The 16744-nt window shown below is 43.6% G+C and overlaps 2 protein-coding genes across 3 annotated transcripts; one reads left to right on the top strand and one right to left on the bottom strand.

Moving 5' to 3' along the window:
* The first annotated feature begins 299 nt into the window (after positions 1-299).
* On the top strand, positions 300-8158 carry ppp2cb (protein phosphatase 2, catalytic subunit, beta isozyme). Its single transcript, XM_083670630.1, has 7 exons — positions 300-726; positions 2647-2856; positions 4032-4205; positions 4692-4781; positions 5998-6159; positions 6953-7071; positions 7356-8158. The coding sequence occupies exons 1-7, from the start codon at positions 625-627 to the stop codon at positions 7426-7428; spliced, it is 930 nt and encodes a 309-aa protein (XP_083526756.1). The 5' UTR covers positions 300-624; the 3' UTR covers positions 7429-8158.
* A 699-nt stretch (positions 8159-8857) lies between these two features.
* On the bottom strand, positions 8858-16526 carry ubxn8 (UBX domain protein 8). 2 transcript variants are annotated; one of them, XM_083670631.1, is made up of 8 exons: positions 16381-16526; positions 15674-15802; positions 15134-15207; positions 14875-15000; positions 14497-14619; positions 14181-14222; positions 9938-10012; positions 8858-9673 (listed from the first exon to the last, which is right to left on the bottom strand). In XM_083670631.1, the coding sequence occupies exons 1-8, from the start codon at positions 16463-16465 to the stop codon at positions 9503-9505; spliced, it is 825 nt and encodes a 274-aa protein (XP_083526757.1). In that variant the 5' UTR covers positions 16466-16526; the 3' UTR covers positions 8858-9502. The 2 variants fall into 2 exon arrangements, with proteins under 2 accessions (XP_083526757.1, XP_083526758.1); XM_083670632.1 differs by having other exon boundaries at positions 14542-14619.
* Between the last annotated feature and the right edge of the window lie 218 nt (positions 16527-16744).

Raw genomic sequence — 16744 nt, 5'->3', positions numbered from 1 at the left:
GTGAAAGAAGTTCTTGACTGTCTGTATTCCAGTATGCACACTAGCATACCATTTAAAATGCATTGTCAATAAGCCTGGATTGCTTAATTCTCACTTGTATGGGTGTAAATATTGGTGCATTTCAGAGGTTTTTTTACAGATTGTTAAAATTGTGCAGGTTGAAATTGAGTAAAAAGTTCTTGTTGATGTGATGGTTCATCCTCTTGTCCTCAAGGCGGCGCCGACGCTTTCGTCGCACCCGTCCTTCTTGCTTTTTGAGGTGCGCTGGAAATACCAATGTGATGACGTCTTGTCGAGGCATAGTGAGCGGCCATTACACAGCGAGTTCCTTTGGAAGGTCGGGGAGAGAGGAGCTGGTCCCCGCCGCACCACACCGTTCATTCGAGGATCACGTTATTCTCTGCAGATTAGTTTTGTATAGTGGACAACTGTTCCAATTCGTATCCCAGATTTTCCCAGACCCTTTGGTTTGAAATAAACAGGGCTAAGCGAGATAGGTGCGCAACGCTCAACAACCCCATAGCCCGGCTGTGTTGTTGCGTCGAATTTGGGGGAAATAACGGCTGTTTCATTAGCCTTACCATTACAATTAGCAAAAAAAATAAATAGGGTACAGTTTTCAAAATGGACGATAAAGTATTTACCAAGGAATTAGACCAGTGGGTCGAACAACTGAATGAATGTAAGCAGCTGTCTGAGAATCAAGTGAGAACGCTATGCGAAAAGGTAAGGATCGACTTGTCAATTCATTTTCTGGCTAGCTCGCTAATTAGCTAGCCAGGCTAGCTAGCTGTCACGCCAGTAGCGATGCTAGCTGTCAGCGCCGGTGGCTACCTGGCTGGCTACATTCACGTGAACGCCGTTAGCTCAGATAGCTGCTAACTAGCTAGATAGATAGATAGATAGCAGTATTCTTGGCCATGTCGAATGTCTCCCCCCAACAAGCCACCTAGCGAGGCTACATACATGTATTGGTTGCGGTTCCACAAATGAAATGTTCTAGCTCGCTTGCGAATGACATTTCCACACCCTTGTCAACAACATACTTTAGCTAACATTGCTAAATACAGCCAGCAGTTAGACAAGCTAGCTAGAGGCCACCCTGTTTGTAATCATCATTATCATCATCATCATCATCATAACAACATAAACAATAAGTCTTGCACATTTGTTCATACAGCTTTACATATTTATCTGACAAACCACTTAAGGTGCAATCTGTAATTGGTACATCAATGTTTGGACGTTTAAATTAATGATATATAATATAGCCATTGATTCTTGAAGAATATCATTTATAAATGCCTCATGAGCTAAGTTCAACTGTCTTACCCCATCAGACCCCCAACATAAGCTTGTTCCCTTGTTTGTAAACAATGCAATTGTAAACAAACAGTGTATAACTTCAAAACATGGTTAAAACTATAGTATTGCATCCATAGCTCTGTATATGAAATTGAGAGCCCCATCCCTCAGCTGTTTACCAAAAAAGTGGGTGGGAGCCCGCTTTGTTGTTTGAATTGCAGATTTCACCTTTAATTTGTAAGGGTGGATCATATGCAGAGCCTGATGCTAATGGAAACAGACAGATTCCCCTGTAATGTAGCCTACTCAGCTCAGCTACTCAGTCATAAACTCTTCCTAAACTGTGCCCTTGAAGTGCTAGTTGATTTACTTTTCTGGATGACTCAGAATCACTGTGGCTGACTCACTGTTTGTTATGGCCTAAAAAAGCCCTTTTGCACCCAATAAATGTGAGAGCATAGGTCTATCTACATGGATAGATTACAATATGCATAATATACAGTTATAGCCAGACATTAAGATGTTAATTTCTATGCATGTGCACTGCAGCCAGTTCGTTTTCATTGCATGCACTGCAGGTGGGTGAATGCAAATATTCCATTATGTCAGACTGTCAAGTGTGCTTTGGTGAGGTGGCAAGTTTGACTGAATTTACATCAACGTCACACGCAGGCAGACAATGACAGTGAGGAGTTAGGAGGCATAGGGCTGTGCTGCAGAGAGAGGTCTCCATGGAGACACAGGAGCATTGTCTCCATGGTGATGATGGGGCAGAAGCTAATGTTATGGTGATTCGGGGGGGGGGGGGGGTGGGAGCTACTCCAGTGTCAACACAAACCCTGTAGTGGTAGAAATGATTACACCGGACTGTTGCTGTGTCCCATTTCTCCTCTTCCTTAACAGAAATATGATTGGTCCACGCATGGGCTCTTATGCCAGTCCAGGCCTGTACAAATGTGGGGGAGTTCAGTGCATAGTTGCATACTTCCGGAGTGGCTGTAGAAATAGGACACAGCATATGTTTGCAGGTCGGTTGCGTAGCAGCTCTAGAACGGGTCGCCGGGAAGTCTTCTCAGTCGATATTGTTGTTTCAATCAAATGTTATTCAAGTCGTCCTTAAGACCATAGTCAGAATGATACGGCTATATGTTTCGATTGACCCTGTTGTCGACTGTACGGACGATATTCCTTTTTCACTTTTTCACCTACCGTGATTTAATCAAAAGCACATAGAAACCACTGAGGTTTGTTGTCATTTGCAGCGCTCTCGCTAGGTCCTAGTATGGGAGTTTGTCGTCCCTGCCCCTGTGGTGATGTTGTGGTCCTCTCTCCTTCCTGTAGGCTAAAGAGATCCTGACCAAGGAGTCCAACGTGCAGGAGGTGCGCTGCCCCGTCACCGTGTGCGGGGACGTCCACGGCCAGTTCCATGACCTCATGGAGCTCTTCAGAATCGGAGGGAAGTCGCCCGACACCAACTACCTGTTCATGGGAGACTACGTAGACAGAGGCTACTATTCGGTGGAAACCGTCACGCTGCTCGTATCATTAAAGGCAAGTAGTGAACTAGAGAGGAAAACAGACTGTGGCCCTCCCCTGTCCTCCCTAGCCCTGGGGTCTGTGCCATAGGCCGCCGACCTGGGGTTTGTTAAAACGCCCCTTTTATACATTTGATTGAGTTACAACATTGCAGCACTTTGCCTGAGCCACTTCAGTAGATCTGAAAGGGTTGGATATGTTGAAGCAACATGGTAGTAGCTCCACTAGCTTACATCTATTCAATCCTCTTAGATGTACATTAGTGTCTAGGGTCAGGCCTTGTGTCCATGCAGGGCTTTTGAGAGCGTCCTGAAGAAAGTCAGGTTGACCGTGTGCTAGCCCACAGACAGCAGGGTTCTCCCCAAAGAATGGACAGGGACCTTGTCCACTTGGCTCCGCCACTATTGTCAACATTTCAGAGCAAATTAAACTGATATTGTCATGATAGAGTAACTGTCTTTCATTGATTGCCAAGGACATTGCTGTTAAAAGTGAAAGTGTTATGTTCCTCAGTTAATTCTGCGTTTTAGCTGCGTTTTTAGCGCATTTTGACAAGATTAAATTGCGAGTCATATTTTTGATAATGCAGTCCAGTACCGTCTCGTTAAAAAAATCCTGGGGAGAACCCTGAGATAGCATTGTCTTGTTGAAGCGTGGGTGGCATTACTTAGTAGGCAAATGTATGCAAGACCGTTCGCAAACCTGAAGTAGGAGTAGATGGTTTTCGTGGACTCATTGAATTACTGAGCTGTGCTGGCAATGCTGACAAGGCAGTCATGCTGACATGAGTAATTGGGGCCAGGTCACATTCATTCCCTCCCTCCCTCCCTCCCTCCCTCCACTATCACTCCGGTTTAACATGGCCTTTACAATTGCGTTCATCCAGCTGTGTGTGTATTCATCAGGGTTCAGCTATGTGGGACAGAGCAGCTCATCTAAGAACAACGCAAGTGACCGGCCTAGTGCAGCCAGGCTGTACTCTGCCCAAGTAGAGTGTTTTGGTTTGCTGGTTTTTCACTCTTCTAAGCGAGTTGTCATTTCACATGGTGCTACTTGAACGCAAACAAGGTTGAAACCCCGTTATTTCTCCTCGTAGGCCTGCGGAATAGCAACTCCGCAGACAGGATGGCGGATGGTGTTTCTGGGGGGCGTGTGCGTGGGTGTCGTCTAATCTAATCGCCTCTCCTCAGGTCCGTTACCCCAAGCGCATCACGATACTGCGGGGGAACCACGAGAGCAGACAGATCACTCAGGTGTACGGCTTCTACGACGAGTGCCTGCGGAAGTACGGCAACGCCAACGTGTGGAAATACTTCACAGACCTCTTTGACTATCTCCCCCTGACCGCCCTGGTCGACGAACAGGTAACGCCGCCGCAGATGTTCTGTCCACGTCTGGGTCTACTGCACCACATCCAGACACTTTAACGTACTCGGGCTCGGTTCTGTTTGGTTTGCCTGCTCCAATGGAACGGATATAAGTGCAAAGTCCCTCACTAAACCAACCCAACCACATGACAAATGCTCTCAGGTGTTAGACATATGTATTGGACCCCAGGGCCTTTTTCTATCTGTGCTGTCTTGACCAGACACGATACAGGTATTCATTGGAAGCATAGCCTACGTCCTTAACAGTGGTGGTAGAACTGTCAAACGGGAATGGGCCAGTAGTCTAGGACCTCTGTCAACACAAACCTACAAAACTACTGAGAAGTCCGGAAAAAGTAGGTCTGGAAAAGGTCTGGAATTTTTATCATGGAAAATGTGAAGGAACTCTGAATGACCCTCTTTGTGGTTCCTCCCTCCCTCCCCCCACCCCTCTCTCCCTCCCTCCCTCCCTCCTGTGCCTAGATCTTCTGCCTGCACGGTGGCCTGTCCCCGTCGATAGACACTCTGGACCACATCCGAGCCCTGGACCGCCTGCAGGAGGTCCCACACGAGGTCAGTCAGTCCTGTCTGGTTCCCCTGGCTGTCGTAGTTCTGGTGGGGTAGAAGTGTAGGCCTTGAGGCCTTGTTAGTCATCACTGTCCAACACCAGCAGCCCTGCTGCCTGTCACAGCGATGTTTGGTAGGTGACGGGTATACAGGCTGACAGGCTGTCACAGTCAGATAGAGCCACATGGTGTATGACTGGGGTAGGAACAGTAGCAGGCTTACAGGCTAAACGGGCCAACGGGGTAGTAGCAACCGTTGGCATGGGGGGGGGGTTGTGGGATGGTATGATGTTGCTGCATTGTCACAACAAAGCCTTTGCCCAAGAAGTATTTAGTTTGTCACAAAAAAAGAAAGAGTCTTCATCGTTTAGTAATGGAGGGTGGAGACGGATTTTGGTGGCGCCAGCCTTGATTTCACTGTGTACAGTTGAGTGAGCCTGGCGGACATCCTGAAGAAGTTGCATCCTCACCATTTGTCAATTCCTTTGCGATTGTAATGTGTCTCACACCTTGTCCTTTGTAGGGGATTATATTTAAGGAGAGGGACAGCAAGATATTCTTTGAGTTTTGGGGTAGGCCCATCACAGGCACCGTTCTCCCGTGTTGTCCTTGACGCACGTTAACGTATGGTTAAAACTTAGTCATATGTTGCTTTGAAACTGTTAAATTGGTTATATTGTTGATACTCTATTCTCATTCTTCCTATGTGCATTAATGTGATGTTGTCCGCTAGATAAAGGTTCTGTTAATACAGCACGACATAATCGCGACCAGGTTCTCTCTTTAATGTCTAATGTTCCCAAGCATCGTTAACGACACGTAGAGCGAGTCATCCGCTTCAGATATTGGCCTGGGCGTAAACTCCTCGCAATCCGATTCATCTTAACTTGAGGGCATAGTAAAAAATAGCATTTGAGGTATTCTTAATGGAATCTAGGCTCCGATATGATCAATTGTCTGTCGCACAGGGATGAGCAAAGCATTATCAATCATTATTAATCATCATGAAATATCTTTTGGAGTCAGATATAACAATGTTAACTTGTGTTAATTGGTCATGTGACCACTTGTGTTGAGTTTGTTCGATCATGTCCATAACTGTTAGAAGTAAATCATTGGGAATAAATGTATGTCTTATGTTTGACCCGTCATCTATTCTTCGGTGTTTTATTTTCTTATCCTATAAGGGCAGCTGTCTTATGATGTCTCTCTGTCTCTCCCAGGGCCCCATGTGCGACCTGCTGTGGTCGGACCCTGATGACCGTGGAGGTTGGGGCATCTCCCCCAGGGGGGCGGGGTACACCTTTGGACAGGACATCTCTGAGACCTTTAACCATGCCAACGGCCTCACCCTGGTATCCCGCGCCCACCAGCTGGTCATGGAGGTACACACTTCCTGTTTCATTACAACAACTTTGCGTTTCCTGGCAGCACGACGGACAACAAAATTGTATTTGCGAAGTCTGTTATGTAAATGGCAGTAAACGTCTGTTACATAAGATGTAGCTCCGCGCTTGATTTCCAGCGACTGTAGCCTGCTTGCCTGCCCCTCCCAATCTAGTCTGGTTCAGGAGAGGGTCCAGATGGAATCTGCTCTGTGAGTTAGAGATGTTTAACACCGATCAATAATTCAGCAGCCTTGTGTACTTCAGGCTTTTATTTATAGGATTTCCCATTTCCTGCTGTGAGGGAGGGAGGAGCTGGAGCCGTGGCTCTGACAGGGAGGGAGGGAGGGAGGGTGGGTGGGTGGGATGGGTCGGTCCAGGGCACTGACAGTGCTGAAGGGTCCTAAGAATCCCTGAGTCAACACATTTCCTAGTGGAAGCTGCATCATTATGTATAGTCACTTCTCCTTGAATTTAAAGAAATTAATATTTAACACCATTTTATCAGTACTAGGAGACTTTCTTCATTAATTTACAGACACAACATATACACACACACACACACACACACACACACACACAAGCGGAGGTTCAAGTGTCTGATCTCGTTAAAGGCTGTTTTATATGACTATATATAGTCCTGCAATCAGCCAGATCTCCCACAGAAAGAGATAACATAACATAAAACTCCAGGGTTCAATGGTCACTGAACCTGTAGAGTGAATGTTCCATACCCTTGTGTGTGTGTGTGTGTGTGTAATCTAATGTACGGTGCTGTTATTGTGTTTCCCAGGGCTACAACTGGTGTCACGATCGAAACGTTGTCACCATCTTCAGTGCGCCAAACTACTGCTATCGCTGTGGCAACCAAGCGGCCATCATGGAACTGGATGATACTCTTAAATACTCTTTGTGAGTTGTTGTTGTTGTTGTTGTTGTTGTTGTGCTTGACTGACTAGTAGATATTCTGTGTTTACCTTTGAGGTCCTGAGAATACTGACTGCTGTTAAGAGGACAACCGATTTAGAATATTTCTGAGGAACAGTCATGATTGTATCCCTTATTGTGGCTTCTTCATCCACCATTTCTCTGGGATCATTCATTCTAGATGAACTCTGACCTTCTAATGTGTCATGGGAGTTGTGGTGCGAAGTGGTCATCTAATTCCTCCATGTTGTCTCTGCTTCCCCCTACAGCCTTCAGTTTGACCCTGCACCCCGACGCGGAGAGCCTCACGTCACCCGCCGCACCCCTGACTACTTCTTATAAACCCTAACCCCCCCCCCCCCCCAGCCTCTACAGCAAGCACCCCCCCCCCCCTCCCGCATTACAACACAAGTGTGCATATGACCTGTGCGTCACGACAGAAGCACTAACATGGACCAAAATGTGCCATATAAGCATTTAGTACACATCCAAAATGATCCCAATGCCCTGTGTCTCAATCCTGCTACACAGTGTCCTGTTCTAGCCTCTTGTGCAACTGCCTGCTGTATGCTATCAATACTAGTAATGGTCTCTCTTTGTTCATGGACTGTTCATTACTCTTCTTCTACGCAAAAATGTGACAACTTGGCTTCCCCCCCCCTACCCCCACCCCCCCCCCCGCCTCCTGTACCCCCCAAAGATCACTGGACAAATGATACCTTTTGTTGGCAATGCTGGGCATGTGAATTACGGTATTATTTTATACAAATGCACAAGCTTACATCATCCCACTCCTCCCCCCCCTCCACATCACCAACCAACCAAACACTATCTATCTGAGAATGGATGCTTACAATGAGAGAGGAGCTCCTGTCTTGTTGGGAGTGGAAGCTTTCATGTCTATAGACCTCTGTCCCTATTCTCTCTCTCTCTCTCTCTCTCCCTCCCCCCTTTTGTCTATCTTCCTGTTTTTGTGTTCACTGTCCTTTCTCTCTCTCTGTATATTTGTCATGAAGTGATTGCCTCTTCTTTGATGTATTTGAACTAATAAAGTACTTTTAATCGTCAACTACACCAATTAATGACTGTTGCTGTGGGCTTCTTTTTAGGATTTAAAAATAACTTTTAGAATAAATGTGTATTGTATGGACATTCATTGTTTTGCCTGAAACCCCCCCACCCCCCCCCCCCCCCAGACAGACACATATCAGGAGAACAGCCATTATTACAATGACTCAGAGATACAGCAAACAAGATACACATCTTGTGATTTGTATGCTTCAGTTCAGCCTGTAGCAATACTTTCACAGATAAACAAATCCAGTTCTGCAGCTTCAGGTTCACCAAATATGGTGACTAGCAGGAAACCCCACTGTTCCTCCTTCAAAACACTGACAACACAGATTTTAAAGGGTGAACCCTTGCCTATAAGACCATTTGGGGTTTGTTAGTCACCCTTTCACTTATGTACAGTACCAGTCAAAAGTTTGGACACAAACTAGCCAAGAGTGTGCAAAGCTGTCATCAAAGCAAAACGTGGCTACTTTGAAGAATCTAAAATATAAAACATATTCTGGTTTGTTGAACACTTTTTTGTTTACTACATAATTCCATATGTGTTCCTTCATAGTTTTGATGTCTTCAATATGAATCTACAATGTAGAAAATAAGAAAAATAAAGAAAAACCATTGAATGAGAAGGTGTGTCCAAACTTTTGACTGGTACTGTATTGTGAATGTCACAGGATCAACAGCAGAGAAGTTCTGCAGAAAAGTGCCTTTATTTTCAAAGAGTTTACCCAGAATCACAAATTGTCCACTTGTATAATCAGTAGCAAAATACTGCATAACAAATCTGGGAGACCATTGGATTTCATACACAAAATGTGGTCTTTGAGTACATAGAGAGGGAGTGCCTAAGTACACTTATAGGCTTGTAGACTTTGGCCTGAAATAACACTATAAAACCCACACGTACGGGACCTAAAGCTTTACCCCCATGTCAGAAAGACAATGTTTGCTGTTAGTGAGGCACTGCACTGCCTGAAGTGTAGATATAATTTATTGCCAAGTAGTTTTGTAATGCAAGTAATTTCAAGATGAGGGATTCTGCTTCGGCCAACCCTCTCGAGCGTGTAGTGGTAACATCAAGGATTGGCATCGCTGATATCAGCCATGACTCAGCAACAAGTTACAGGGGACAAAATTGGTACATGAAAATAAACAAGATACCCGCACACTGTCTAATGCTCCTACATAGTTCATTTCTATTGTTTTGACCTATTTGAGAGCAGTAGACAGTGTGGGATGGTACACCTCCCAGGAACCCTATGTTCACTGCAATGTAAGGGACCTGGAAGGCAGCTTTAATGGTTATAGAACAAGGAAACCACAGCAGAGAGCTGATGGTTCATCTTCAGGTCGTGGAGGGGTCCTTCTCCTCCACGTTCAGGACTGTGTGTGTCAGGATGCCAGCCTCCTCCATGCTGATGTCTTCCCCTGTGTTCAGGGGTCGTCTGGGGTACGAGGTACACAGTGTGTAGCGCGTAGGTTGGTAGCCCACATTCAGCAACCAGTCCAGAAGAACCTGTAGCAGACACACACACACACACACACACAACTACTGTTACCATGGTATTTGTTTGGATCTTAATTGGGATATGGATGGTACTGTGAGGAGACAGCATTGAAAACCAACAATAGTGAGCATATTATGCAGACAGAGCAACATTTTGGCCTCCACTGCTATTTTTAGAACAGGTCAATACATAATTATTGATCATTTCTATCAGATCATTTGAAGAAGATAAATGAACAGGTTGCATATGGTAAGAGAGTAGCTTATTCTTACCGAGGAGCTGTGTGACTTGAGGAACCTCCTGTGAATCGTTATTCCACTGGGACATTTCAGAGCCACCCTCACAACCTGCCAGAGAGGAATAACAAACACTTATTAACCCACATCAACACTAACTAACCCACATCAACACTAACTAACCCACGTCAACGCTAACTAACCCACATCAATACTAACTAACCCATGTCAACACTAACTAACCCACATCAACACTAACTAACCCACATCAACGCTAACTAACCCATGTCAACACTAACTAACCCACGTCAACACTAACTAACCCACATCAACATTAACTAACCCATATCAACACTAACTAACCCATATCAACACTAACTAACCCATGTCAACACTAACTAACCCACATTAATACTAACTAACCCATGTCAACACTAACTAACCCACATTAATACTAACTAACCCATGTCAACACTAACTAACCCACATTAACTGAACCCTAATTAACCCACAACACTAACTAACCTACATCAACACTACCTAACCCACATCAACACTACCTAACCCACATCAACACTAACTAACCCACGTCAATACTAACTAACTCACGTCAACACTAACTAACCCATATCAACACTAACTAACCCACATCAATACTAACTAACCCACATCAAGACTAACTAACCCATGTCAAGACTAACTAACCCACATCAACACTAACTAACATCGAGTTAGTTGGTTAACCGGATGAGAGTTTTTGGAGTTTCATAGTTAAAAAGGTTTAATAGGTATCAGAAAGCTTTTATCAGGGTTGATGAACAGTCTCTGGGTAGTTGAAAGTAAGTGAGATAGGTTGGTTAGGTTAGTTGACTGAATGGATAGATGAAAGAAAGGATGGATAGATGAGAGAGGGGAAGTATAGAAAGATTACAACAATTAAGGGGTTAATCCGCATGGGTTATACTGAGTGAAGCAGTACTGACTGGTGAAACTAGTTGTTCGGCCTACACATGACACATCACGTGTCATCACTAAACAGGTATCATATAACCTTTAAAAGGATCATTCCTATTTTATTGGAATGACACCCTGAAGGTCAAAGTTAAGTGGTGGGTTCGGGACACATGCATAGCCAAGAGAGTGCACTGTTTTGTAATCATTCTAAGAATGTATTCTGCAGGTCTCCTGTTGTTTTTATTCAAGAGTTGTGAAAGTTCCAGAGCAGTTGCAGTAATAATGTGGCTCTCAGAATGTTGGAAGTCAACATTCCACCACGTCAACCGGATGAGAGGTTTTGGAGTTACTTAATGGTTTAAAAGCTTTTATCTGTGTTGATAATTTTGAGTTTTGGGCATATTTTACCGTTGAAATTGGTTTTAATAGCTTAAAAGTGTAAGATCGACAGTGGTTTTAAAAATCACATCTTTTGGTTTCCATAGACCTCCATGTTAAAAAGTGCACTTTCAAGTTTGTAACATTTAAAAAGTTAGGTAACAAAACCAAAATTATAGCAACGCCAGTTAGACCTCTCTGCATGTTGTAAAGTTGGAATGGTGTGTATAGCTTAAAAGTTGTAGGAGGAGTAGCAGGTGGAAGAATTGGAATAATAATAATAATAAGTATGTCGAAGAACAATAGTTGGACTTGCTTAAGAAAGCCCACCTAATAATAACTCAAAAAAGAAGTTCCAGAATAAATTTGTGGGCTTGCAAAGTCTTATTTTAGTAGTAGAAAAAAGTTTAACGACAGTTTGGACGATAGATCGATTTGCTAGGTAGTTGATACAGTTAAAGATGGTTTGTTTGGTGGGTTGGATGGATGGATGAATGGTTGGTTGGTTGGATGGATGGATGGATGGGTAAATTGATAGATACTGTTGAAGAATTGGAAATGAAAACATTGAAGAACAGAGCATGGGTTAAGGATAAGACATACATTTATTCCCAAGTACAACTTCAAATGGTGATGGACATGATGAAGCGAACTCTACACAAGTGGTCACATGACCAATTAACACAAGTTAACATTACGTTATATCTGACTCCAAAATATATTTCATGGTTAACAATAATTTATAATGCTTTGCTCATCCTGTGACAGACAATTGATCATATTGGATCCTAGATTCCATTAAGAATACCCAAAATGCTATTTTACCATGCCCTCAGGTTAGGATAAATCGCGTTTAAGCTCAAGCCAATACATGTACCTGCAGATAATGACTCGACTCTACGTGTCGTTAAGGATGCATGTAAACATTATGTAAACATTAGACATTAAATAGGAGAACCTGGTCATGATTATGTCATGCTGTTTTAACAGAACCTTTATCGAGCACACAACATCACATTAAGGCACATAGGAAGAATGAGAATAGAGTATGAACAAATTAACCGATTTAACAGTTTAACCATACGTTTAACACTGTCAGTCAAGGACAACACAGGAGAATGGTGCCCGTCACGGGCCTAACCCAAAACTCAAAGTAAGTCTTGCCGTTCTTGTCCTTAAATACCATCCCGACAATAGGACATAGGTGTGAGAGCCAGTTGGCCTATACAATCGACATAACAATAGCAAAGGAACTGACAAGAGGGGAGATGCGATTTCTTCAGGATGTCCGCTAGACATGGTCATTCAACTTTAAATTGGTATATCGGGCTGAAAGTGGGGGACATTGATCACCATATCACTGCCTTTGTCTCAGTCTCATTTAAACACATTTAAATCAAATAGCTGGCACCACCAGCTTCATCTACACTGTAGATGGACTGCACTGTAGATGGACAGATGAGAGTAGGTTATATAGATAGATACTGTAGATAGATCGACAGACAGATGAAGTTAGATAGATGAGGGAAAGATGAGCGAAGGATAGATAGATAGAAGCTGGTTTGGTTGGATGGATGAATGGATAGATGAAAGAGAGGATGGATAGATGAGAGAAGGGAAATATAGATAGAATGTATCATAAGAATCCAATGAAACCCATGTTCATAAATGCAACTTGAAAAGGCTTGAAGTTTAAAAAGTATAAATAGTATCAACACTGAATGGAAGTTATTTAAGTGGAGTCAGTCTACATATTTTAAAGTTATATTGAGGTGTCAAGCTTTAAATATGAAAAAGTGGATACATTTTTAAATGTCCCCATTAAGAGCAAATGGCCATAGGAATTAATAGGATTTCAGGCAAAATGGTGTACAGCGCAAAAAGTAAAAATGGTATGAAAAAAAGTTAATGTCATGAATAGCAGACCTTACTATTGAGGGACGCATCATTTGTGATCTCAGGGCGACATCTAGTGGCCAAATGTAGTGACTTGGGCCAAGAAACCAATCAAATTGACGGAGGGGCGGGACAAACAACATATTCCCAAGAAGTTGGCGGCTACTTCACTGGAAAATGAGGATGTCTTCCACTGCAGTTCCTGAAATAACTATACACTATTTTTGTATGAAACAAACACTTTCTAAATGTATTTTCTCCCCTCTTACTAGCAAGCTACTCTGTTACTAGCATAGAAATGCCTACGAAGTTTGTGGTTGAGAGTGGTTGAGTTGGCTAGTTTAGTAGTTGAGAGTGGTTTTAGTGGGGGTATGACTTGGTAGCCAAGCGAGTGCATTGTTGTGTAATCATTTATTTCTCCTGTTGTTTTTATTCAAGAGTTGTGAAAGTTCCATAGCAGTTGCAGTAACAATGGGTTAGGGTTAAAAGATAGGAGTTTTTGAGTTATAAAAAGCTGATTAGTTTAAAAAAGAGATATAATGACTTTGAAAGTTCGACCTCTCTGCACGTTTTAAAGTTTGATTGGTGTGAATAGCTTAAAAGCTGTAGGAGGAGTAGTATACCAAAAAATCAGAAGAATTTGAATAATAATAATAATAATAATAATAATAATAAGAAGAAGAAGAAGAAGAAGAAGAAGAAGAAGAAGAAGAAGAAGAAGAAGAAGAAGAAGAAGAAGAAGAAGAAGAAGAAGAGCAGTATAAAGAAAACTATGAGCAACTTGCTGAAGCAAGCTTATTAATAAGAATAAGAATAAGTATGAGCAATAACAATAGTTGGACTTTCTGACGCAAGCCCACTAATGAAACATTCAGGGTGGAGGGTTTCATGCCCAAACAATGAGAGAAGAAGTGCCACGTAAAAAACAACAACATAAGATTTGATTTAACTTGGATTTAAAATGATTTTTCAGTCTCATGACATTTATCATACTAATGAAACCCTCAGCATTGAACTAAAAGAGGTAGATATTATGAGTATGCCTTCATACCCCTTCAGCATCATCCTCTGGCTCGTCTGGGAGCACGACAACCTTTACAGTGCAGAGAAACAACAGAAGAAGAGCAAACTCATGATTGGGCCTTTAGCAACATGACATCTGAAGTGAGATTGAAGTGCTCACTTTGAGGACACAGGTAGCGCATCCTCAGAAGGAAATACTACTCACCAGGGGAGGCCGGTGGAGGTAGAAATCAGAGGACGGGCTTAATGTAATGTAATGCATTGAATGGAATGAGTATAGGCATCAAACACACAAACAGCCCGTCCTCCGATTTCTACCTCCACCAGCCTCCACTGCTACTCACCCTCTTCTCGAGAGGGGGCTCAGGTCTAGTAGCGCTTTCTGGTACCTTCCTCCTCCGCACTGCCTGCTGATTGGATGTCCCGCTCACTTCCGCCTGGGGGCTTGTTCCAGACGATTCTCCTTCCTGTAGCACAGGAATAACACGATTACAGTGCAATCAGCACAATCTGGAGCGGCAAGTATCCACTCATGTGTGCAACAGCTCCCCCTGGTGAAAGGAAGTACTGCACTGCATTAAATGGGCCAGGGGGACCAGACTTCCAGTCAGTGAGTGTGCTTTCAATGAGACTATATTTGAAGTAGAGAAAGTGTAAAAGAAGGTTGGTATATAGAGAGACAAACACAAGTGTATGGTCATTATTTCCATTGTGTATCATACATTTATGTGTCGAAGTTCTCTCCCGCCGAGTCTTTTTCCTTCCGTCATCTTCCAGCTCTCTCCGGTCCTGCGGTAGTATTGCTCATCTGTCTTCCTTATAGACAACTCCTGGCGAGCCTTCAGCAGCTGATAGGGGGGCGTGCACGTGCACAGACACAGACACACACAGACACACAGACACACACAGGCAAAGTATTGCTCTGTCAAGCTGGGGCTGGTTTTTGTTGTCTTAGCGAATGAGGCTGAGAGGTGTTCTTACCCTCTCACTGTGCCTCTTCTGTAGCTCCTCCCTCACCAGCCTCTGCTTCTGTTTGGTCTCCTCAACCTCCACATCTGGAGGACAACACCGCTGTCAGCCAATCAGAACATACCACCGTATTTACATTGTACTTGTGTTGTGTATCTACAGTACCAGTCAAAAGTTTGGACACACCTTCTCATTCAATGGTATTTTCTACATTGTAGATTAATATTGAAGACATCGAAACTATGAAAGAACACATATGGAATTATGTAGTAAACAAAAAAGTGTTCAACAAACCAGAATATGGTTTATATTTTAGATTCTTCAAAGTAGCCACCTTTTGCTTTGATGACAGCTTTGCACACTCTTGGCGAGTTTGTGTCCAAACTTTTGACTGGTACTGTATGTTATGCTCGATCTGCCTGCCAAACCAAATCTATATCCATTGCAGGCATGATCATCAATCAGCATCAACAAGTCTATCTGAGGCAGGAGTCGCAGCCAGGTGAATGTGTCATCTGAGGATTGAACGGTGGTTGTTAGCGGGCAGCCTACATTCAGATGTAGCGGTAGCCCTGGAGGAGAAGGCAGCTCTCACGCGTGGGTAGAGGTAGGACACCGTCCAGGTAGACAGCCCCAGCAGCAGAGCCCCTCGCCCCAGTAGCAACAGCACACCCCTCACCCCTGGAGGAAGAGAACAGAAGTACATCGATTGAGATTTAGATGGTAGTCCAGTGTAAGCTGGTGGAGGTAGAAATCGGAGGACGGGCTCATTGTAAGGCACGGAACGGAATGAGGAATGGTATCAAACATAGCGTTCCTCATTCCGTTCCTTACGTTACCATGAGTCCGTCCTCCGATTTCTACCTTGACCAGTCTCCCCTGTTATAGATGCATATAAAACATGGATAGGGGCCTCATCAACAATGTGCAGCCTGAGTGTGTATCCATATAGGATACCTTATGCATACTTTCTTTCCAATTAGCTATTGTACTGTGGCAATATAAGAGAGAATTTAGAATGTATAATGTCTGTCTCGTTCTACAGTCATTGTACTAGAAGGAGCCACTGAGGAGTAATTCAGAAGGACGCCCACCATAACTTTCAGCACCATTATAATTCCCTGGGTGGTTACTGATACACATTATAATAGACATTCATTTTACACATAGCCATGCATATTACACAATGATGAGACTCCTAATCGTAGGGGAACCACGTTAATTTAATGTATGGGACGAGCAGTAAGAGAAACCCTTACCAATAATGGAATGTTTCCATGAAATACAGCAAACGAATGATATAGACACGATGCCCAGCACCCAAGCTGACCTCGACGCGAACATTATCTAGCTAAAAGACACGGTGATTGGGCTTCTTCCATCAAGCAGCCTAACCGGTCATATGTTTACCTATCTACGATCTTTCTTCCTGTAAATGACGTCACACAGCTGACGCAGCACAGCTGTCCATCGTGGGGACGGCGCTCCCTGCTGGCCAACATGTGTACACATCTGCCTCCTTCACCATGGGCCTCCATCCTCCGTCCTCCACCCCCTCCCTACTCAAAACGTATTGGATGAGAAGACCTAGGTTCCTCCCCATACATATTCTCCTCTAATTCT

This window comes from Argentina silus (genome assembly GCF_951799395.1).
Source record: "Argentina silus genome assembly, chromosome: 5".
Classification (NCBI taxonomy): Eukaryota; Metazoa; Chordata; class Actinopteri; order Argentiniformes; family Argentinidae; genus Argentina; species Argentina silus.
The sequence above is the reverse complement of the archived record's forward strand: the minus strand, read 5'-3'. Positions and strand labels throughout refer to the sequence as shown.